Here is a 25007-nt window from a genome sequence, read left to right on the forward strand (position 1 = left end):
TTGTTTTACTGCAGTTAGCTGCTAAACTTTGAACTTTGCCCCTGCATGTCTGGTAGCCTACACTTCAGTATATTGGAGGCTTGGCACATTTTGAAAGATCAGTGATCTGTTTGTGACCTGTCAGACAGTATGCTATATTTAAACTAACCCCCCCTTTTTTTTAAGCGTTTAAACATTTTTTTATAAGAGACTATGGCGTAGCCTTTTTAAGAAACCCTGAAAAAAAGCAAAAAGGTTGTCACAGTTTTAAACTTGTACAGTACTTAAAATAAATGTATTTTAAAATAAATTAAAAAACCATGTGGAAAAAAATTGCCATGTTATTTGTTATTTCCCTTAATGCATCTGTAAATGATCTATACATATTATTTTACAATTGATAATTAGCAGATTCCAAAGTCAAAAGTTTTGGATCCACCCAAATGTTTTTGAGCCACCAAATTGTCTCATAGGTATTTGCATTTATTTGTATTAACAGAATTGTTTTTTAACTGTTATTTTGAATCAAATGCAACAGATGTTTTTGGTCGTGTTATACTTTTGTTTTTCCATTTATTTAGAATGACTATAAATATTACAAAACCAAACCGTTAGCTCATTTACCATTAGAAATAAGAGATTGTAGAACTGTACTCATATTTATTAATGAGCCACAGATTATTTTCTGCATTTAGATTTCATTACATTGCCCTAAAAGTTAGGTTATAGTTAATATTTACATTTTTCAACCGCCAAAACTTCAAATTACCAAAACTTTTGGTGATCACACAGATTTCAGGTTTCCAATATGATAAAAATCATCTGATGCAGGTATATATTTTTGCCATTTAATTTTTTTTTTTTTGGCCTTTAATAAAACCCAGAGAGAACTAACAAAGATTTCACATTGAACAGGACAGTAACAGGGTTGAGGGAAACTTTTATTACGAACACTGGTATAATTAAATTGCCATGTTATACATGTACAGCAACTAACCGCTTTACAAAAAAGCAAGTAATACAATATCACATATATTTACACTTGTATTTATATACCTTCCAATTTTACACAAACATATTTACAGGTGACAGATACATTGTTTATAGATGATCAATGCAATTAAAAATCTGGCAAATGCATCAAACACACATCATGAATTATATAAAATAAACCACTTTTTAAGTTTGTTTATGATGTTTAATTACATATGCAATTTAAAAGGCTTAGGGGCATGCCGTGTGTCTAACCGCTGCCATGGCAGTCAAGACTGTGCCTTCATTATTGTCTTAAAGTATTGAAGTATCAGATTGGGTCAGTTTTAGATTGGTAGTAGCAATGCAACATCTAAGATTCAAGAGAAAGGAGTTATATTCTTGTTATTCAGAGTAATGGACGCAAAAAAGGCAAATATTACACTTTGAACACTCAATTGGGTAATTTATGTTCCTTCATATTTTCAATTTGCATAAAAAAAAAAGGTGTAAATTTGACATGGATTGGCGCGAAATTCACCATTACGACAGGAATAAACATTTCAAGTTTCATTTTTGATCATAACAAAACACTGATCTGAAATCGACTTAGTGCCCTAAAATAACCAAAAGTCAGGATGAATGCAAATTTTGGGATCTGCAGGAGTACGGCTGTAAAACAAACAAAAAAATGTAAAAATAAATCTACAAATAAAATGGAAAAAATGACATCGATTTGGTCCCAGTTTTAAGTGTGAATCATCTGGTACTCATGTATTCCAAAACAATCTTTTCAAAAACATCAAATTAAAATTATGCATAAATATTCCGTCCTCAAACGTTTGGCAGGTACCCTTATTTAGTAATACAAGTTTCCCTTTAATAAGCATTTCAAAGAGCAAACACATGTACTTTTAGTTTGTCACCAGGTACACTACCATTTCCTCCTTGTAGATTTACAGATCGACATAATAATGGCTGAAAAATGCAGAAAACAAATATTGCACACAAAAATCGGCCACTTCAATTTTAACGGCCATGTTACATAAATTGTGAGGCCCTGCAAACTGCTTCTTAATTCAAACTTAAATGGCACAATTGTTTAACTTTGCGATTCACCGGTTAGGTGCCAAGTGAGAAAACGATTCAATTAAATGCCGAAAACAAACGTTGTTACGAAGCTAGTGAGAACTGCATGGAAGAAATCATTATGTTAAGGCATACGACATAGACAAGACAGACGTAAAAATGTACAAAATGGAGTTCACAACAGTTTCCCCTCACAATATTGCAAACTAGTCTTTGGTGCAATGTTACCATGTCAGCATGTGGTGGGATTGGGATTTCTGTGCCGTATGTGAGCCGTTAGTGAGACGGGAACAGGGGAAGGTAAAAGTGTGCACGGATATTTCCTGATCACACACTTAAATCATGTGCAATTTGTACACACATAGTGTTCAATGAATGAATGAAAAAAAAAAAAAAAGAACATATTGCACCACTGTGAGACGATGAATATTAATGCCAATTTGTCGTGTTTGATTTGTGCATTTTGGGAAAATCCTACATACGGATACATACTCATCCGTTGCTCTGCTAGAATCGTTTTCGACAAGGATTATCTACATTTACAGAATAAATATTTCGATGCCGCAATATGATATTCTCATATTTCATGGTCACACCGTAGCGACATATGAACAATATGGTAAATGTTAAAGCCGCGACATGTTTTCATAATTAGTACCTGTTTTCCCTTCCTTAGCAAGGTCTTGCCTATTTTACAAACTATACACAGCTGAAAACCCTGACAAAGGCACACAATGGATAAAATAAGAACCCAAAACATGTGATCGTTATTATCGTCAACAGTATAGTACACATATAATCTTTCTGTGTATACACCTGGATCACGATCCAGATTTCAAGCCTGTGGATATCAGGACAAGTCAGGCCGCACGTCCATCCCGTGGCGGGTCCGGGACTAAATGGAAAAAGGCCGGATGCCAAGCCAAGATGATGAGCCTGCGAGTCTCCACACGGTTGGTCAACTGTTTGCTGTAGTGGTTAATCAGATCAGTTTCTCATGTACGTGCTTCTTTCAGACATCGATGAGGACATGATCTCAAGTTTGTGCAAAACGAAGAGTGGACGCCTCAATTTAGCATTGCAATGTGGTCAGTCCCAAGACATTTTTGATGTTGAGTGCAACACGGAGAGTTCAGTGCATCCTCCGAACGAGTTCGTTTAGGCAAGTATGTGGCAAGCTTCAACTGGTATCAAAAAAACAAACACTCAAGCGGTTCTTCAATGCAAGAACCTTGTTAAACCGGACGAGGGAAAGCAAAAAGGATTCGTGGAGAAGAACGATGGCCGCGGAGTAGGTAGAAATGTTCCTCAGACGATCTTTTTGATGCTTGGCCGTTTGAAGCTGCCTGCACTACGCTGCTTCTGTACCTGGCTGGCTGACCCGTGTCGTATCCGCCCACTGGTGGAGAGACTCGAGGTGGGAGAAATCTCAACGTTCTCCTTGTCGATACCTGCAGGAGAGAGATGTTATGTAACAACCTTAAATCTAAAACCTCAAATTGAATCAATTACAATAATTCACAATCATTTTTTTTATTTTCATCTAAATGTATCGAACGTAAACAATATATTTTAAAACAATAACTAAAGCGTCAGATTTTGCAGACATGCTTTGACGTGGAGTCAGGCTGTAAATACACACACTGATCAGTAGGTGTCTCAGTGCACAACATTATCACACTGAGGAGAAAGTCTCACGTAGGGTTCGTGTGTGAGCGTTCGTGATACAAGTGTGAGACACAAGTGTGCGTCTAAAATGTGCCTTTTGTTCTTGTGTTAATATATTTAAAAGGCATTACTATTCTCATAGGTTCAAATTTCCCAACTATAATGAAATAAAATATAAAAGGCTTTTCACACTGTTTAAAACTGGGTAAATGTCTTCAACATTTCACACTTTTAAGGCTGTTAACAGAGCTTTTAACCTTGGGTTATGGTGCCTTCTCGGTGCTAAATCTGAATTGTGGTGCCAAAAGTATATAACAAAGAAATCAAGCGATTCTGTAATAGACAGCAAACCATAAACTACCTTAAATATCAAATTCCATATCCAAGTTTGAAAAGCCGCTGTTTGGATTTAAATGATTAAGAGTATATGATTGGATCATTCTTGCAGTGATTATTATGTTTCTAGCATGTTATATGTTTGGCAACAGTTCTTCTAACCCTAATTGATGGAGTGTGTAGCTTTTCATTTCTTAACCTCTTAGTTGTCATCCAAACTTAAATGGTTGTAATTCAAGAATGATTCGGAATAAAGTCCTAAATTGGTTGGCAGATTATTGTAGAAGTCAAATAAATTAGGAAAGTGAAAAAGAAAAATATCTTATAAAAACATTTTACAAGACTATTTTAGACAAAACCAAGAAAATGTCTTGAAAAATGAGCTTTCAGTAAGATTTTGTCTGGGCGCAGCACCAAACTTTTTCACCTGATGAAAACCAAGCTCCATTACTGACCATATAAGGGCCCCTCCATTTCCATATATTGTTTGAGTGATCTGAATCATATATTTCCATAATTTTCATACAATTTATGAAGTGGACATCCTATTCAGAAGTAGTATGCGCAGCTTGGCAGTATTCAACCTCTAATAAACAAAAACTCTTGCATTGTCAATACAAGATCTTGACCAAAAAATTATGCACCTCTTGATGGAAATAAATGTTATGTTATTTCTGCATAAATTTTTGGTCAAGATCTTGTATTGACAAAATGACTCCAAAAAACTGTTGCCAAACACATAACATAATCACTGCAATAATGATCCAATCATAGACTCTTAAACATTTGCCTATTTAAATCCAAACAGCCACTTTTTTTGGCCAAGATACATTTTAAAACATTTTTTAAACACATTAATTCTAAATGTAAAAAAAGTAACCAAGCGCTAACTAAGGGTTAAAAATGGCACACTGGCCTAACAATTTCAAGTGTGAAAAGCCTTTAACGATGCTATTAAAACTGCAAATGTTCTGTCCTCAGCTCTGTATGTGAGTGTTTGTTTAATACCAGGCCCTTGTGATCTCTCTTCACAGTTCCTGTTAAAGTAGCCCCTCTTGCTTTGATCTGACAGTAGCATCTACTACTGACTCCAGCAGCAGATTTACAATTCAAACACTCTACGAATGGCGACAACTGCTTTTTTCACACAGTGGAGGTCGATGAGTACCTGGGAGGACGAGGTGAGGTGGGAATACAGCCGACTTAGAGCAAGGCAGACAGGCTTCACACAGAGAGAGTAGAAAAAAAAAAAAAAAGACATGAGTGACACATTCACAACTCAAAAGAGGACAGGAAGGACAGATGAATGGAAGAAACAGGAAATCAAAATAAAAAAATGGCAGCTTACAGATATATCTGACTGCATTTTACTCTTAATGTTCGGCTGAACAGTGAAGCTAAGAAGCAGTTGATATTAGCTCAAAATGCAGATTAAATTGATATCAAAAGGAGAAATTAGTGAGAAGGAATGTGATTTAGACATTCGCTTAAGTGCTTGCTGGTGCTGGATCATCTAATGACTACTGTTACATATGTGCTAGGGCTGCACAATATATCGAAATTATCGAAATATCGCAATGTATATATCGCGATATGCATATCGAAATGGCTTGCAATAACTGGGGTCATGAACAAAAGACGAAGAGAAAATCACTCTCTGTTCTTGGCTGAATAACTTTTGTAGCTTTAATAAGAATCAGTATATATTTAATTCATAACCTGAACCCCTAAACCCCGTGGTTTACACTGATGTTAAAATAACACTTCTTACGCTACAGTAAAACACTGATGTTCACTTTCAGAAGTTGTAGGGATGTTTTCTTGTCACAAAAAAAAAGTGAAACACATGTAGGTTATATAATTTGAAATATATTTTACGTTTATTTTACACACTTTAAGCATTATCGTATCATATTTCGAATATCGCATTATTTAACGAGTTATTGCATATCGCATTTTTCTTCAATATCGTGCAGCCCTAATATGTGCATAAAGAAATACCTCTCCAGTATGAATATATACTCTTTAACGGCCAATTTAACCTGAATAGTATCACACTGCCACCACTGAAAAAAAGTAAAGACAAGAAATAGGCACTTAAATAAGTTACCACAGTTCGCAAACTATAGAACTGGACATTAATTGCCCAACACAGCTCTATAGTTTAGGTTTGTACCAGCTGTTTTCGGTGGCACCTCCTCTGTGGTTCGTGGATGGGAGAGAGTTGGGGACCGCCTATAAACTATAGGGCCCTCTGAACCGACAGCACATTCCCAATGAAAAGGAGACAGAATGCAGTGAGGTTAATGAAGATACAAACGCAAAGCAAAGGTGTCAAATGCACACACAACCACTGTCAAAGCCCTGCACGTCTTGCACATCTAGCGAAACCAGAGAAACTGTCAACTGGCGATGCTTTTTGATATGGAAGCAGACAGAAAAGCGCTGGCAACTGCGATCGCAAACAGCAGCGTGGCTACAGCTGTTACGGTGTTATTTTTTAATGCTAGGGAATGTATGCACTAATCACGATTATGTGAGCAGGTGTGAGTAGCACACGATGTGTGAAGGTAAGTGAGCAACTACTGGCTAATTTGCGTCTACGTGTGTGTATTAGCGAATGAGTGTGCGTGCAGTGCAGGAAGTGAGCACTGACCTGGTGAGTGCTGTGAGGTGGCGAGGGACGTCATGGAGTTGGACAGGTTGAGGTTGGCCGTGATGCTGAGCTGACTCTGGACTGTGGGCGGATACGGAGAGGTGGGCGTGCGCAGTGACTCCTCCCCTCCTTCTTCCTCAATGCCAGGAAGATAGGTGTCAATCAAAGCATCTAGGAATTTAACCACGAGCTCGGCATAGTCTGGAATTTGGGTTTGCTGTTGGAGAGTAAAAGCAGGTGTGTGATTAATAATCACTTAACATTATCATATTTGGTCCTAAGCAGGGCTTGACATTAACACTCGCCAACCCACCAAACGTGAGTGGATTTCGGCAGTGGCGTGTAACGCGGTCACTCCTGCTATGCCACTTTGGCGGGTTGAATTTTATATATAATATAGGCTATACATTTTTCAATTGTAGTCTTTTAAAAAGGCACCTGAAATAAACTAAGTGCAATGTAGTGTTGTCAAAAATATCAATTCTTTTGATACATTTCGATACTGAAATATCTGAAACGCTTCCAATACTAATTTTCCACTGAATAGATACACGATACCAGCTGAGCTTTCTCTCTCTCTCATCTCTCCGACAGCGAGCTGACACACAAACCCGCCTCCCCTCACTCACTCGTTTCATTTGCTCCGGATGAATATTGTTGCTGTAACAGGGCTTGAATTTTGCCGTGGGATTGCGTATATTGCGCATAGTTTTTCCCACATTCTCATTCCCACAAATTTTGTGCTCACACCCAAAGTCCACGCACATAAAGCCAGTCCTTAGTACTAAACTGAGTTCTTTTTCTCTGCTTATATATATTTTTTACGCTTAGTCAAATACACACAAAATGATGACAAAATCCTGTCTTGGCCAGTATTCACATAAACAGTTAGTTATATTTGAAGTGAATGTAAACATGCATGTTTAACAGCATAATGGATCCATGTGTCAGATCTTAAAGTGACAGCAGCCTAATATACCTGTTGCGAAATTATGAGGTATTAAAAATATCTGTATGGCAGTTTTCCCCCATGGTATTGATGTCAAAATTGTGGCCAGTGAAAACGCTGAGTGGCTAGCATCTTTGGAAAACTACTAGCCACAGAAGCTGGTGATCAAAAAAGTTAATGTCAAGCCCTGGTCCTTAGAAATGGCACATGTAAATAAGGGACATTTGTCACCCATTTTGTCACTGATCATACGTTTGATTACTCAGAAACATAATGGTATATTTCACAATAAATTTGAGCAATAGCGGCAAACTGCAATGACTGGAACAACCGAGATCTTTAGGATTCCTGTGGCAAAAACAAACAGTAATGATTCAGCCCCTTATTAGCAACATCGTCAACAACATTCAAGAAATTTTATGGTCAGGGTTCAACAATAAGGATGTCAGGGCCAGTGTGGGATATTTTTTGGCCAGTTGACGGAAGTAACTTCCACTACTGGGCCAGTGCTTATGTTCATACATTACAACAATCAGGTTCCAACATCAGTCTGACTGTGTTGACCAGTTTTTATTTTCTGCAATGCATTACATTATTTTCAAGCAAAATAGCATTTATGAATTTATAGCTATCATGGAAGTCTTAGTTGCATAATTCCAGGTATTGCATTTTTTGTATAGAAAACTTAATTTAATAAAAAAATCTATCTATATTTCTAATACATAAAAATATGTAGCTATAATATTAATAACATACAATAATTTCTGTAATACATTTTATATAATAAAATCTTAAGTTTTGTGGTGAAGTCAGTTAAAATATTGACAAGGCAAGTAAAGCTATAAAAATAAGGATAATGATCATACAATTAAAATAGACTTAATTAATAAAAATACTTAATTTATATTAACAAAAATAATTAAAATAATCTAAATATTATAACATGTTACAGTGAAAATATTGGCATGGCAAGTAAAAATAAACTACTGTCTGACAAGGCCAGAAAAAAAAAGTTTAAAGGGTCATGAAACCCCCCTCTTTCAGCTCAAGTCTACCTCACAATCTTTTTGAAAAATGCAACTAAAATGGGCATGGATGGCTGTGAGAAGAAGGGAGAGGAATGAGTGTGACAGGGAAGGAGAAGAAGAGGGGGGCGAGCAACTGTCATCTGTCAGTGGCCCATACTGACTCTCACTAAAAATCAGGGGTAAAATGTGAGGAAACACAAGATTTTTATTTTTAAAGTCCCAAAAAAAATTCACTAACCATCTGTTTGTCCTTTTAAAAGTAACTGAATGCCCTGCTACATATATTAGATTAACTCTGATTAGAATGTCCAGTGCATCACGTGATCAGCTGCTAAATTCAAATGTGCTTTCACACTTTGATTGGCGCTGAGCCAGAGACGGATGCGATCAGCGCTTGACATACATAACAGCTATTCAGTGTTTTCAACCACATAATCTTTCCTTTAGGTTTCAGACATTACAACACACATAAGTACTAGCAAAAATACATTTACAGTTTGTAAAATACACACTGATGTCTATGGAAGCGGCAAAAAACAAGCCTTTCAATTATAAATTGACAACGTGTTTTATTCATATTAGATACACATTGTGTAAGTAACTATAAAGTTTACTCTATTCTTCTCCCAAACACAACAAACACTTTGCAATGAATGCCTCTATCATCTATTACTATCACTGGAAAGCACCACATGGTGTCATGAATAATTAAGAAACAGTGTCTTATTTATAGGATAAGAAAAGTCAGTCTCAAGAATAATTATGTGACACTGACGTGTCATTGAAGTTATTATAGTGCACTGCCACGTCACAACCTGTGATGTGGACACGGTGTAGATCGTACCCCTGAAAGACGAAAATAGCAGAAAAAACCCCTACAGTTAAATCTAACAGATGCTAACATTGTCTTCAGTGATGTTCAACACACATACCTCTGTTAAAATCTCAGAAAATGTATTTAGGGTTTCATGACCCTTTAATGAAAAAAATTCATACTTTTCCAACACAAAAATGTGTCCCGAAAAAATCTAATTTACATAAAATAATTTTAAAGTTATTAATATAATAACTGAAATATTGTAACACATTACAGTGAAAGTATTGGCAGGGCACGTAAAAAAAACCTGCATTACGACAAGGCTATAGGAAATGAATTATTATTGCTGAGCCATGAAAGTGGGAAAACACTTCCTTCAGCGAGAGATACATAAGCAATACATCCCTGTCGTTTATGCCTTCTTAAACCGCACAGCAGAACTGTGGGAGAGTAACAAGCCGGAGACACCGGATGGGCGCGGGAAATGTTTGAGAAAATCCGTTTTGGTCAATAAATCTAGGAAGCTGCAGAGAGACCGCAGCACACAATTTCTTCACTGCACTCCGTTGGAAAATAAAAAGCGTTTATGGGAGCAGTTAATCATACCTTAGAGAAGGGCCCGGCAAACCTCCAAAGGCCGTTGAAACCGAAACCTGTGAGACAAGAGAGAGGTGACAGCAGAGACAGATGACAGAGCAAGAGGGATGGAGTGTCAAGGGGGAAAAAAAGGGAAATTGGTCAGACATCTGAAGATAATGATAAAGATAGTTTTATATGAAAAAACCCCTCAAAACTAGGGTTGTCAATTGAATTTTTTAGTAATTATATGCATAATTAATCAATTCAATAATAACTAACAGCATTAAGTTGAAAGCCTTTAGACTTTAAACACTTTCTTTTTAGATAATTAAGAAATCTGAATATTAATAAATGACTGGAGAGATTGGCACTAGGCTTTACTCTGCAAGCAGGACGGCTGGTATTGAGGGGGAGACTCCTCATGATAGACCACATTCTGAATGATGCCGTGGACGGGGTTCAGGAGGTTGGGGTCCTGGCACATGGACAGGACGGTGCTTAACTTGGAGTCCAGCAGGTTGTGGCTATGATAAAAATGACACAGGTCAAACTAAAATACAGCAGTTCATGTTTGTACATTGTTAGTTCACAGTCCATTATGTTAACAAAGATTAATAAATACCGTAACAAATGTATTGCTCATTGTTAGTTCATGTTAGTTAATACATTAACTAATGTTAACAAAAGACACCCTATTGTAAAGTGTTACCCATTTTTTAAACATGTAAATTATACTACTTTTAAAACATTCCATCCTGTTGGATAGTAAAAAATAAAAAAATCCTGAAAGCTAAAAAAAGAAGAAGAACATTTTTGTTTTCACCTTGGAGCTGCATAACCCATGCTTATTTCTATTCTCTATAAAGTTCTTAATCTATAAGTTTCAATCGCATTCCATTAAGGTCAACATTTCACCCTGAATCTCAGACACTCACACGACGGGAAAGACCTTGGGGAAGACCACACTGGCCTCAGCCAAATACTCGTACAGGATCCGCTGATGAAACTCATCCGTAGTGTATTTCACCAGTGTGGCCTGCAATAAAAGAAAAAAATATATATTTTGCTATACTACATTACATAAAGTATAATAAACATCATATAGCTGGAAAAAGAAAATGAATCATCTTTATTTAACTTTCTTGTGCTACACAAAGAATATGCAAAAAACATTCTATATACAATTTCATCCTTAATTCCACCTGCAAGAGGATTTAAAGCACAAGAACAAGTACAAAGGAAAGTGGTATGGAGCACACACCAGTACAGTGAGGAGCAGCGTCTGGATCTTCGGGTCTGTGAGAACGTTCTCGTCCAGAAGGACGTTGGACTCGGACATGGACACTTTGCGTAAATGGGAGTTGGCTATTCTCTGGGTTTCTGGAACGAAGAAGAGCTGTTAGCGATTCGATCGCTCTCATTTCTCATGCTTAATTATCATTAACTACACTTAGATCAGCACTGGCTATCACACATTTGATTGGCAAATGCAGTAAAAAACTCACCTATCTCATAGTCGTTTTCAGACACCCGTCTCATTTTTGGAGGCGTGGTGATGCCCGACTCAATATCTGGTCTCTTCGGGGCTTTCGAGTCCGATATTAGGTGATCGAAGCTCTTTCTAGTTCCTAGAATAAACATAAAAACACGCAAGTATGAAGCTTAAGTAAAGCTGCAGCCTGATCAAAAGCCAGTTTGAAAGAATGAAGCCACAGACCGCTCATACCCAGTAGTTTCTTCGAGTTGGCCTGCGACGGCTGGCCCATGTCCACGCTCATGGATTTGCGTGGGCGAAGGCTGGTTTGTCCCATGGCAGAGTACGGAGGTGCAAGGCTGCGCTCTGACACTTTCGGAGAAGCCCAGGGCTGGTTTTCACGCAGAAGCCTGACACTAAAGAGAGTGTGAGGATCATCAAAACAAAAACAAAAACACAACAAAAAAATCTATATAGTATGGTTGGAAAGGCAAGTGTATAGTAGAAAGAAACCGGGAACATTTGATGAAAAGTTCTCACCTGCATTCAGGTTCCGTTTCGAACACTGTGTATGTGTCCATTGGAAAGTTCTCCATGGTAACTTCTGAAAGCAGCAATGACTTCCTGTGCTTTAGACTGCAGCGGCTCCTCACCTCCTCGGATACTGTGAGCAAAGCTGAAACACAAACATCCACTTTAGATGTTTTTATCAGAATATAAATACAAAATACAGGTTGTTAAAGGTTAAGGCTGTGCTGGCTTTAACTTACCGGCCAGATAGGCCACACTCTGCGTGTTCACTTCAAACTTGTCACAGCTGCGGTGTTTTCCCACCAGGCCCAGGAGCGTATGAAGGATACGCACCGTCCTCGCCACCGTGGTGGAAGAGGGATGTCTGTATCCTACAAGAAGAAAAGACAAAGATGACGAACCAGAGACATTTTACTGATTAACTTCTAATGCTCAATGTGATCAATCACTAAAACCTCTGAATACATTCATTGGTATGTTGATACATATTTATTGATGTCAGTAATGCATTAGTTCATCAACACAGAATAGTTAATAAAATATATATATTTTTTTAATTATTATTATTAATCCACTGAAAACACTGGCCCAGATTAGTTTTGAGTTAGATATTTAAGTCAGATTATGACATAAATAATATTAATAATACATCAAATGAAATATGCAAGTTGAATCAGATTTATTATTTTTATTATTATTATTACAATCCTGATAAACCCTTGCAACAGAGGGCCAGTTCAGCTTATCTAGCCACCGTATTTTTTACTTTAAACTGCGCGGCTTCCGGTGCCATCCGTTCCAGTTATTTCAGCTGTAGAAAAACTGCCTGTTTTTGCTGCTCGATATTGCAAACAATATGCATTTCTCATATTATTTTAATCTATTATCGTAATCTTAAACACACAAGTTTGTAGAGCATATAATTTACTGCACTTTGCTACTCTTTTAGTTATTTCCATATAATAATAATGTAATTATTATTCATTCATTTTATTATTATTAATGGCTAATGAATCTTAAGTCTCACACATTCACAGAAAATAGCTTCCGCATTGCAAAATAAGGTGGATAGGTGATCTTTTAATCAATACCTTTGAGTAAATGCCCCACTAATGCAAAGTTAAAGTTGGAGGCAAAGTTGAGTCCCACAAAATGGTCCATTTGTTTACAATGCCATTCCAGTGGCTTCCGGATCTCCATGAAGACCTCCTCAGGACTCTATTAAGAGGTGAAAACATGATAACTGCTCAGAGTTCTTACACTGCAATACATTTTACCTTGATTTTCTGAGAGGCTGCTACAGAGCCAATGGGTGGAGCTTGACGGTCTAGCCACACCCTAAACCGACTTAGGTCAAGCTCCACCCATTTTATCCAGAGATGGAAAGCAGAATGTCATTTGGCTCCACACATCACATTTATGTGAAAAACAATAATAATATTAAGAATATCAACATGTTTTAAGTCTGTGGTTGTCTAAATGTGAATTTCAGTTGAGCACCTTATCATTAAACACCCGGAGGCTGTCCAGTGTGTGCAGGTTCTGCTCTAGTAGGGCGGTACCCGCAGAGTACAGATTCACTTCATCCAACTGAAGCACAGCCACAGCCACCCAGAACAGAGCTTTATGCATGGGAGAATCCTGTAGATCATTAAACAAGCACACAAAACACTATCAATGAGAGTAGTGTGTCATTTCCGCATCATCAACTGGAATTGCAAAAATAGGTTTCGCACATGTACTCATTTCCACATCATCAAACGGAAATGCAAAAATAGGTTTCACACATGTACACATTGAGAGAAGTAAATTAAAACATTGTTACAGTCGTGTTACTTCAGATGGTTTATTATAATAGCTGCTGATGTTTTAATAATTGAATCCAGCACGCAACGTGACTGCACCTGATCGAGGAGAGGCTGTAGCTTGGTGAGAGCGATGACAGTGGCCTCGATGAGAACCTGGCTGTTGTAATTATCCGGCCCCTTTAAGCAGCTCTCCAGCCCCTGTGGAGGAACAGCATTAATCAGACAGAGCGCTGGAGCATGACGCCAGCAAATCGTCAGAGCGAATGACACTACAGCAGTTAGACTAGCGCACTGCATTTCTGCACAGACCTGAATCACACTGCATATACAACACAAACATACATCATTTCCAGGCAAAATATAGTCACAATACTACAAAAATACTACAAAATATGCCCACCATTTAGATGTATTTAACAGGATTGGGGAAAAGGTCAAGAATTGCCTTTCAATTTATAAGTTTATAACTTTTGTAGCGCCAAAGTGGAAGTTGCGTAGCTGTCATAAAAATATCTTCATTTGTGTTCCGAAGATGAACAAAAGTTTTATTGGTTTGGAACAACATGAGGGTAAATAATGACCGAATTTTCATTTTTGGGTGAACTATCCCTTTAAAGGAAGAGTGACAGTGTAGTCAGTGACAACAGAGAAATCTAAGTAGTCCAACCAGTTTGATGTGTTGTGACAGCATGAACGATCAATAAAATACAGTTAATTCATAAATTATGTTTATTTTGTGTTATGTAATTTTTCCTTAACTGATTAGACATTCAAGGAAATTAATAACGGATATTAATCAATGTTCAGCTTGCTTAAACTGGACAATGACTTTCTTCTAGAGCTGCTGTACAGCCAAAACAAAAAATGATGCATTTATTTCTTATCACTGTAAAGCTGCTTTGAAACAATCTGTATTGTAAAAAGCGCTATATTAATAAAGGTGACTTGACTTGACATTTCTTTAAACTGTTTAAAACTGTATAAATTCCGACAAAATTCAAAAGTTAAAAATTTTGTCTAAACAAAATATAGAACGCATTGTTTTCAGACTTTATAAAAGTAAACAGACATCTTAATTTATTGACTTCATAAATACACTACTACACTACTTTTTTATTATTTTTAAATGTTTTTGAAAGAAGTCTCTTATGCACATCAAGGCTGCATTTACATGATAACATGGTTATGGGCAATTCATGAAAAAATCATTTGAATTTCAGACAATATTAATTCTACTTCTATCTGCATCCTGTTGACAACCTTCAAATAAAAAAATAAATTGAATACTTATTCAGCTTTAAATGCACAGCTGTGCACTTCTATAAGCCTTATCAAAAAATGGAACCGTTAGAGAAGACAACTTTATAAAATCAACATATATTAACATTGTTATTTTGCAAAAACAAGTGAATGCAAGCTAATTAAAATCGTATCTAAAATTAGGGAGTTTGAGAGAGAGAAGCAGATGAGAGAAAGAGAGCTTACCCGATCAATGCTGAGCAGAGGACTGGCTTTACTGAGAATACGAATGATCTGTTTGAGCTGCCCGTGAGTCACACGTTTACTGATGCAGCCGAACACCACCAGCGCCCGTGGCTGAAGAGATGGGTTATACTGGAATGCAAACCTATCCAAGAAAAAAAATGTAAATTATAAGTCGAGGTAACAGATTTTGTTATTTTAATGTGATTGCACTATGTTAAAAAACTCTTGTGAAATGCAATGTTTTCAACGTACTTTTGTGCCAGTTCAGTCCACTGATCAAGCCATTTACATCCGGGAATGTCTCTCATGCAGGCCTGGGGAAAAACAACTATTGGTTAAATAAAAGACTTCAAGACATACGCATTTATAAAAATCATAACTTTGCCCTTTGAATGGATTTTTCCTAACAATAATTTTCATGGATCTACTCACCCTGACTCGGTTGAGCGCAGTGATTTCATCTTTTTTGATCCCCAGAAATTGAGAAAGAAAATCCATTTAATAGACATCAGTAGCAATACTCCTGATATTGGCCTTCATTCATTGTACTTAGTGTACCATATTTACGTTGTTTCTACATTTATTTGGAGATTCAATGTCAAAATATGTATTAAAACATAATACATATGGTAAGTCTACATACATTAAATGTTATTAATATTTCAAATATGTTAGAAATCCCATATATACAACTATTTCGATATTCCTTTATATTTAATAAATTAGGTTTGCCATAACATTACATTTAAAAATATATTAAAATAAAAAGAGTTAAATTAAATTATAATCATTTGTCACATTGTGATTAAATTGGACCTATCATTAAGGTTTTTTATATATTTTATATTGCATTATTTATTTTTTACACATTGTAAATATTTGTTTAATGGCATCTTTTTACTAAGTACTATAAATGAAGGCCAGTACCACAGATACCAATACTGTTACTGATGACTCTATAAAGTGGATTTATATCTCAATTTCTGTGGATGAAGTGAGCATGTGTTGATCCATTTACACAAAGCGCAAAATATATCCTTTACATGGATCAACACAGTGCTGGACATCGGCAGTTAAACGAAACAAAAAGTGGTTAGACAGCTCACTTCTATAATACACAATGTTGGTAACTGACCTCCATGATCTCCAAAAGAGCCTCTGTAACCGTTTCCAGGGACGACAGAGCAAAGGTCTCTCTCTCGTAGGAGCCGGGGGAGAAAGACCGGTCTCTGTAGCTGGAGCGGAAGGCAATGACCGCAGCAGATTTGACCTTACTGATGCCGAACAGTAGGTAAAACTTGGGCAGGGAGAACTCCGTCAGACTCAGACGCAGCACCTGTTTAGTCTCCTCTGCAGAAGCAAAAACCAGAACAGCAACAAATCAGACTCAGGTTTTATATATATATATATATATATATAACCTGTCTGGTTATCAGCATTCTTCAAAATATATTTTTTGTGCTCAACAGAAGAAAGAAACTCATACAGGTTTGGAACAACTTGAGAGTAAGTAAATGATGAGAGAATTTTAACTATTTTTAAAAACTAAACAAAACAAACTTTATGTACAGATATTATGTACAATAATGTTCATTAATTCAGGTTTAATAACTCATTTCATACCCATAAACTGAGAAAAAAATCAATTTAATAGAGATATTAGTACAGACCTTCATTCATAGCACTTATGCCATTAAAGAAATATTTAAAATATACCATAATACTAATTAAAAATATATTAAAAATTTTAAATGTTAAGTGCAATTTATAAGTTGTTTTTTAATAGATTGACAGCACTAATTATTACAATTTAAATGAACTGTTTTTATTTTTATATATTTTAAAATCGAACTCATTAATGTGATGGCTAAATATAAAGAAATATACAAATTAAACGCTAATTTTATCTAAACATTGAATATTAATAACATTTAATGTGTTTTAACACACCCCAATGTGTTAGGTTTATGATACATGGTTATGGGTAATTCATAAAAAAAATTATTTGGATTTCATACTTAGCAGTCCTCTGAGTTTAAATGTTTAAAACTTTTCCAAATTCATATTTATTTTTAATATGGATTTCAGGTCAATATCCATTTTCTGTGATTTATCGCTCACCACTGAAGTTAAGCTGTGAGCAGGTGCAGAGCGAGTGGATGATGTTAATAACGAGGCCGTGCGTGGACGCTCGGAGGGACAGCGGGCCGGTGGCCACCAGCAGGGTGACGACGTGGAACAGGTAGGGCAGATGAGCGGCCACGTCCAGAGAGTTGTTGAAGGAGAGCATGAGCATGTAACGGGCCAGTATGGCGATGTCGTCCCACATCAGGTGCTGCTCAAGGGTCGGGGTGGGAGACAGGCACGTCTTATCGATGATCTTACACATTCGGCCAATCACCTGAGAGATGAATTTATAATTCAATTGCAAACAATGTAAGAAATAATGCTTTAATTAGTCACTGGTGAAAATGAAAACTAATAAGTCTAATGAAACACTAAATCAAACAAACATCACTGAAGCTGTTTAAAAGCATTAAGTTTACAAAACGATCAAAATTATGATTATTTGCAAAAGGCATAATTTATCATTTCAAACAAACTTCAAATCAGAAAGTAATCCAATACCAAATAGAATCCAGAGAATGTGCCTTTTATTTTCACACTGTGACATGCACCTAAACATTATTTGCTCTCTCAATAAGATTATGCTCGGTCCCTCACTTAACCTCAGTGTCCCGCTGCTATACGAGTCTTAGAAAAGCAGACGCAACAACTGGACAAAGCCTGTCCTTGTGCTGCTCACTGTGACAGCAGTGGCTGGCACATGCTAACCAAACAATATTTGGCTTTTCAGGATAGCTGAGCATTTGGGAAAACAGCTAAATATGTCCAACTAGTTCAAAATAGCAGAAGATGTATGGTTATGGTTCCTGCGTTAATCAAGAACCATAAAGATCAAGCCACTTAACGTATTGGAGTCGCAAATGTGGCTCTCCTTTTGACCAAGTGTCTGACAATGACGTCCATTGAGCGTAATGATGACTAACAGTTGTCCATATAATAGGAGTGACTGCCCCGCTGGCTAACTATTGTCTGTCTGTGCGTACACGTACAAATTGGGCATTTGTGCACAAACACTTAGGATAATAGATGTTGGGTAGAAGAGCTAGTCAGCCAGGAGAAGATCACAAGAGGAATGATTCAGGAACACAAAAGCCAGAAACACTTTAAGCGGTAAGTCGAAATCTTTGTAAAAGTGTTAATGGGCTTTACAGACATGATAACAAGAAATAAAACTGGTTTGATTGATAATTGAATATTGTATGATATTAAATAGGAGTATACATTTAGACTGAAATAAACTGTATAAAATTATTTTAAAAAGGCATAGAATGTAACTGAAGCCGTTTCAGGGCCTGGATTTCAATCCGCAAATAAATAAAATAATAAAAATATCTATATATATCTAAAAAGACAAATCATATCATTATCAAATCCTATACCGTATATAAATGCAAAATAATTGAAAACAATTATTAAAAATTGCAATGCAGCAATAATCTGTGCTAACAAGATTACTTACAGTATAAAGGAAAAAACGAAATGGCTTACATTTTGGGTTTTGGTTCCGTTGCATTTTCCATGTTTTAAATCATTTATTACAGGTCAGCAATGCAGCTTTTAATATTTCAGTATCTAACTGAGTGTTCTGTTACAAGGTTATCTTAGGAACAACATCATATTAAACAATATATTAAAAACAAATTCATAGGGAATTATAGTATAATATGTTAGCTGAGCAGTAAGCGTTTACCTTGCTGGACACCAATTTGACATTTCCTGAAGCCAGGGCTACAGCTGTGTCAGCCATCACTTCAGCCTTGATGGATCCCAAACCCCCAGTAGCACTGGTCTTTATGAAGCTATCCAACACCACATCCAGCAGGTCTGTGATCTATACAAGGAAAATGGTGCAATCTGTAACTGCTGACTAACAGAGTTTCGTGAAATTATTGTAGAAATATACAGGGGTGTTAAGGTTTGAAGTCATGTATCATTGTAATGCCTGTTGTAGCAGTTATCAGATGAAAATATTTGGAACCTTTTGGATGGAATAAGCTTGCAAATCAAATTCAATTACGTTTTATGTAATAATGTTTTATGAGGGTTTGAAGGGGCCTACCTGACCCAAGCTGCCCCATATCTTTGCCTGTATGGAGGGGTACATCTGCTTCTCATTGATGGTCATTGTGATAAGCTTGTCCAGGATAGCCGTGACGCGTTGTCGTTTGGCATCGTCATTGTGTTTACAAAACCGCACCAAATTACGGAGCCAAGGAGTCATATACTCCAGACACAGATGCTTCAGCTCAATACCTAAAACCCCCAAAAAAGACATTTTTGTAACAAATGACACAAAAATGGTGCTATGCAAATTCCTCAAAAAACAACTTTGTATCACACTATCGGTCAAATGTTTGGGATCATTAATATTTGTTTTTTAAAGAAGTCTCTTATGTTCACCAAGGCAGCAATTATTTGATCAAAAATACAGTAACATATTTGTTTTCTATTTCAACATTTTAAAATGTAATCTATTTCTTGTAAATTTTCAGCATCATTACTCCAGTCTTCAGTGTCACATGATGATCCTTCAGAAATCATTGGTGCACAAGAATCATTTCTTATTGTTAAAAACAGCTGTGCTGCTTAATTTTTGTGGAAACATGATACTTTTTTCATTCTTTGACAAATAGAAAGTTCAAAAGTACAGCATTTATTTGAAATGGAAATCTTTAAAATGAAGAGTCTTTACTGTCACTTTTGAACAATTTAATGCCTTCTTTAAAAAAAAATGAACGATAGAATATACAGTGTGTGTGTGTGTGTGTGTGTGTGTGTGTGTGTGTGTGTGTCAAGTCAAGTCAAGTCAAGTTTATTTATATAGCGCTTTTCACAACACAGGTTGTATCAAAGCAGCTTCACAGTAATAAATTAGAACAATACATCAATGTTTGTTTCTAGTGGAACGTCTACGTTCGGTAATGCTGATCAATAATATCGTTGATTGATTAATTCAATTAAATATCCCCAAATATCCCCAACTGAGCAAGCCAAAGGCAACAGTGGCAAGGAACCGAAAAACTCCATCAGGTGACCTAATGGAGAAAAAAAAACCTTGGGAGAACCCGGGCTCAGTCGGGGGCCAGTTCTCCTCTGGCGTTTATGAACTAGAGGTCGGATTTAACTGTAGGATTAAAAGTATTATATGAATGCCTGGCTGAAGAGATGCGTCTTTAATCTAGTTTTAAACTGGGAGAGCGAGTCTGAGCAACGAACAGTATCCGGAAGACTATTCCAGAGTTTTGGTGCTAAATGTGAAAATGCTCTCCCTCCTTTGGTGGATCTGGATATCCTAGGTATGACCAAAAGCCTCGAATTTAGTGATCTTAAAGAGCGCGATGGATTATAGGGCGATAGAAGATCGGTTAAATAGACTGGAGCTAAGCCGTTTAGGGCTTTATAAGTCAGTAGCAATACCTTGTAATTAATACGGGACTTTATAGGTAACCAATGTAGGGATGATAAAATCGGTGTTATATGATCATATTTTCTTGATCTAGTTAGAACTCTAGCGGCGGCATTTTGGACTAACTGTAGCTTGTTTATTAAGGATGCAGGACAACCGGCTAATAACGCATTACAGTAATCTAGTCTCGAGGTCATGAATGCATGAACTAACTTTTCTGCGTCAGAAACTGATAGCATATTACGTAGCTTAGCAATGTTTCTAAGGTGGAAAAAGGCTGTTCTTGTAACATATGAAATATGATTTTCAAAAGACAGGTTGCAGTCTAATATAACACCCAGGTCTTTTACTGTAGAGGATGAAGTAACAGGACATCCTACTATGTTAAAGTTGTATTGTGAGAGGTTTTGTGGGTGGTTTTTTGAACCGATAAGTAGTACCTCTGTCTTGTCTGGATTTAATAAAAGAAAATTATGCGTCATCCAATCTTTTATATCTTTAACACACTCTGTCAATTTGGATAATTTAGCGTTTTCATCTGGCCGTGATGAAATATAGATTTGAGTGTCATCAGCATAACAATGGAAACTAATTCCATGTTTCCTTATAATATTTCCAAGTGGCAGCATATATATTGAGAATAATAGAGGGCCTAACACAGATCCCTGCGGCACTCCATAGTTTACTGGAGTTATGATAGATTTTTCTCCATTTAAATAAACAAAATGGTAGCGGTCAGATAAATACGATCTAAACCAGCTTAATGCTTGTCCTTGAACACCAGTATAATTTTGTAGTCGATCTAAGAGTATTGTATGATCTATAGTATCGAACGCAGCACTAAGATCAAGTAAAACTAATATTGAGATACAGCCTTGTTCAGAAGCTAAAAGTAAATCATTTGTGATTTTAACGAGCGCAGTTTCAGTGCTATGATGCGGCCTGAATCCAGACTGAAACTTTTCATAGGTGTCATTTTCTTGTAAGAAAGAGCCCAGTTGAGCGGACACAACTTTTTCTAGTATTTTAGACATAAAAGGTAGATTTGAAATGGGTCTATAATTTACTAGATTATTCGGATCTAATTGTGGTTTCTTAATGAGAGGTTTTATAACTGCCAATTTAAATGTTCTTGGAACATGACCTAAAGATAAAGACGAGTTAATAATATTGAGGAGAGGCTCTTCCACTACAGGTAACACTTCTTTCAATAGTTTAGTTGGTATGGGATCTAATAAACATGTTGTTGTTTTAGAGGAAATGATAAATTTATTTAACTCTTTTTGTTCTATAGTTGAAAAGCACTGTAATTGTTCTTGCGGCGTGATAATTGAGGCTGAATTATAAGGCGCGATTGAGGATTGAACGTTTACAATTGTGGTTCTGATGTTTTCTATTTTCTCAGTGAAGAACTTCATGAAATCATTACTACTAAACTGTAATGGAATACTTTGTTCAGGAGACATCTGTTTATTTGTTAGTCTCGCCACGGTGTTAAATAAGAACTTAGGATTGTTATGGTTGTTTTCTATTAGTTTGCGTAGATGCTCAGCCCTGGCCGCTTTTAGGGCCTTTTTATAACGTGACATACTGTCTTTCCATGCGATTCTAAAGACCTCTAAGTTGGTTTGTTTCCATTTACGCTCTAAATTACGGGTTTCTCTCTTTAGAACACGCGTAGTACTGTTGTACCATGGTGCTTTACTTTTCTCTCTGACCTTTTTTAATCTAATGGGCGCAACAATATCCAATGATCCAGAGAGAATGGTGCTCATAGTGCTAGTTAATTCCTCAAGTTCATCTGTTTGTTTGGGTTCACTGAGCAGCTGAGACAGATCCGATAAGCTGTTTGAAAAATTATCTATGGTGGATGGAAGGATTGTTCTGCCTAATCGATAACGCGGCGCAGCATGATATATTACAGGAGTACGTAATATGCAAGTTACCATGTAATGGTCAGTGACATCGTCACTTTGTGGAATGATATCTATATCGGTTGGATCGGTTCCATGTGATATAATTAAATCGAGTGTATGATTAAATCGATGAGTCGGTCCGGTAATGTTTTGCTTGACCCCAAAGGAGTTTAATAAATCAGTAAACGCAGCCCCTAACGCATCATTTTGATTATCTACATGGATATTAAAGTCTCCAACAATTAATGCTTTATCGAAGTTAACTAATAGGTCTGAGAGAAAATCTGCAAACTCTTTTAGGAAATCAGCGTAAGGCCCAGGCGGTCTATATACGGTAGCCAAGGCTAGAGATAATAGGGATGTTTTTCTATCATCTAAGAGCGTAACATTTAGTACAAGTACTTCAAATGAAATAAACTTATAACCCGTTTTCTGAGTAACATTGAGAAAATCTCTATAGATTGTTGCAACACCGCCGCCACGACCATTCAGACGGGGCTCGTGCTTATAGGAGTATCCTGATGGAGTAGACTCATTTAAACCGAAATAATCATTTGGTTTAAGCCAGGTTTCAGTAAGGCAAAGTACATCGAAGCTATTATCTGTGACTATTTCATTTACAATAACTGCCTTAGGTGTGAGTGATCTAATGTTTAAAAGACCTAGCTTTAAAAATTGTTTTTGATTACCAATAGCAACATTTTCTGGTTTAATAACAATTAGATTTTTTCTAGATCCTGCAGTAGATTTATGATTTGATCTCACTAAACGAGGAATAGACACAGTTTCTATGCAATGTTCTACACTATTTATATCAGTTAAATTGGTGCAGCAGAGACTATGATTTGGACTTTTGTTTACTAGTCAAAAGGTATTTAACATTTTGGAGATGTTATCTGACAGAAGATCCGATCCGAATCTGTTTGGGTGTAAGCCATCAGCACGGTAAAGCCTAGGACGCTCCCAAAACAGATTCCAATTATTTACAAAGAGAAGTTTCTGCTCATTGCACCATGACATTAACCATTCATTAAGCGCAAATAATCTACTAAACTTTTCATGACCTAGTCGGTACGTGGGAAGCGGTCCTGACACAATAATCGTTATATCAGGCGATGTGCTGCGTACCGTATCGATCAGATTCCTGAAGTCTTTCTTCAAAACTTCCGTCTGGCGCAGTCTGATGTCGGCCCCTCCCGCGTGCAGGACAACGGTTCCGACGCGCTCGTTCAGAATCTCGGGAACGTGAGCAGCGACTTCGGAAACACGAGCACCAGGAAAGCAGTGACTATGCACCTTACTTTTATTTAACGTAACGTGTACGTGTCGAACGATGGAATCGCCGATGATCACAGCATCGCGTTCTGTTTCGCGAAGAGGGGAGAAGCGGTTTTGTGTGGATATCTCGAAAACCGGGAGGGTCGGAGAGAGTTTTCTTGGTCTAGACCTGACTCGCGACTTCCGCTGCGGAAAAATCCAGGCTTCGTGATGGCATGTTGGAGCCGGAGTGAACGAGACCATGGCTGATCGCGACCTCGACGTTCGGGACCGATGTTGAGGAACGCACGGAGTAGACGAGGTCGGAGTCAGCGGGTTAGTAACATTAATCTCTGATTTGTGTGCCTCGGCGCGCGATGTTTCGAGAGCCAAACGCCGGTCTATCAGCTCGGCTTTTCTTACTAAAAGGTCGTGGATCTGTTTCTCAACAGCTTCCAGCTCAGACTGCACCGCGTGCAGCTCAAATGTGTCCTCACCTGCACCAAAAGGTAGACTACTTACATTTGATATATTCGCCATTTTAACAGATGGACAGTAAGTTAAGTTAGCAACGACGCTACCAGTGGTGCTATCAATATTAATACTAATTTATGGCTTAAGTCTTGGATATAATCCGTCTTTTCAGTGGTACGGGTGTAGAGTAGACGCACGATAGGTGAAAAATGTTTGTTTGTAACTTAAATGAGTGCGGAGAAGACGCGTTCAGCCGTGATCCACGGACGTAACCTATAAGAGTATCCAGCGTTGGATCACAAGGCTTGAGACGCGTCTGCTCAACAATCCGCGTTATAACTATGAGGTGAGGAAAAGTAGAAAATGTTCGTTGTAAGTGAGTTTAAAGAGAAATCAAGAATTATAAATCAATCGATGGAGCTCCAAAGACAACAACGCGCTCAGACGCGACGCATG

The 25007-nt window shown here is 37.1% G+C and overlaps 1 protein-coding gene across 4 annotated transcripts in view; it reads right to left on the minus strand.

Annotated features, from left to right (window-relative positions):
- Positions 1 to 900: 900 nt before the first annotated feature.
- The window catches only part of nf1a (neurofibromin 1a), an 84908-nt gene continuing 60801 nt past the window's right edge, over positions 901 to 25007 (minus strand). For 2 of the 4 annotated variants that reach the window (XM_081370962.1, XM_081370961.1), the window contains 20 exons: positions 19558 to 19751; positions 19189 to 19329; positions 17493 to 17772; positions 16507 to 16721; positions 15624 to 15685; positions 15372 to 15513; positions 13983 to 14084; positions 13579 to 13719; positions 13170 to 13296; positions 12318 to 12449; positions 12088 to 12223; positions 11800 to 11963; positions 11579 to 11701; positions 11335 to 11453; positions 11009 to 11109; positions 10455 to 10597; positions 10101 to 10147; positions 6701 to 6917; positions 5213 to 5266; positions 901 to 3491 (listed from right to left, as the gene is read on the minus strand). In XM_081370962.1, the coding sequence (XP_081227088.1) occupies positions 3349 to 3491; positions 5213 to 5266; positions 6701 to 6917; positions 10101 to 10147; positions 10455 to 10597; positions 11009 to 11109; positions 11335 to 11453; positions 11579 to 11701; positions 11800 to 11963; positions 12088 to 12223; positions 12318 to 12449; positions 13170 to 13296; positions 13579 to 13719; positions 13983 to 14084; positions 15372 to 15513; positions 15624 to 15685; positions 16507 to 16721; positions 17493 to 17772; positions 19189 to 19329; positions 19558 to 19751 (2783 nt within the window). In that variant the 3' untranslated portion in view covers positions 901 to 3348. Of the gene's footprint in view, positions 3492 to 5212; positions 5267 to 6220; positions 6299 to 6700; positions 6918 to 10100; positions 10148 to 10454; positions 10598 to 11008; positions 11110 to 11334; positions 11454 to 11578; positions 11702 to 11799; positions 11964 to 12087; positions 12224 to 12317; positions 12450 to 13169; positions 13297 to 13578; positions 13720 to 13982; positions 14085 to 15371; positions 15514 to 15623; positions 15686 to 16506; positions 16722 to 17492; positions 17773 to 19188; positions 19330 to 19557; positions 19752 to 25007 lie in introns of all 4 variants that reach the window. The other 2 variants (XM_081370963.1, XM_081370964.1) reach the window with 2 other exon arrangements.

The sequence above is a fragment of the Scardinius erythrophthalmus genome, assembly GCF_964197995.2.
Source record: "Scardinius erythrophthalmus genome assembly, chromosome: 7".
Taxonomy (NCBI): domain Eukaryota; kingdom Metazoa; phylum Chordata; class Actinopteri; order Cypriniformes; family Leuciscidae; genus Scardinius; species Scardinius erythrophthalmus.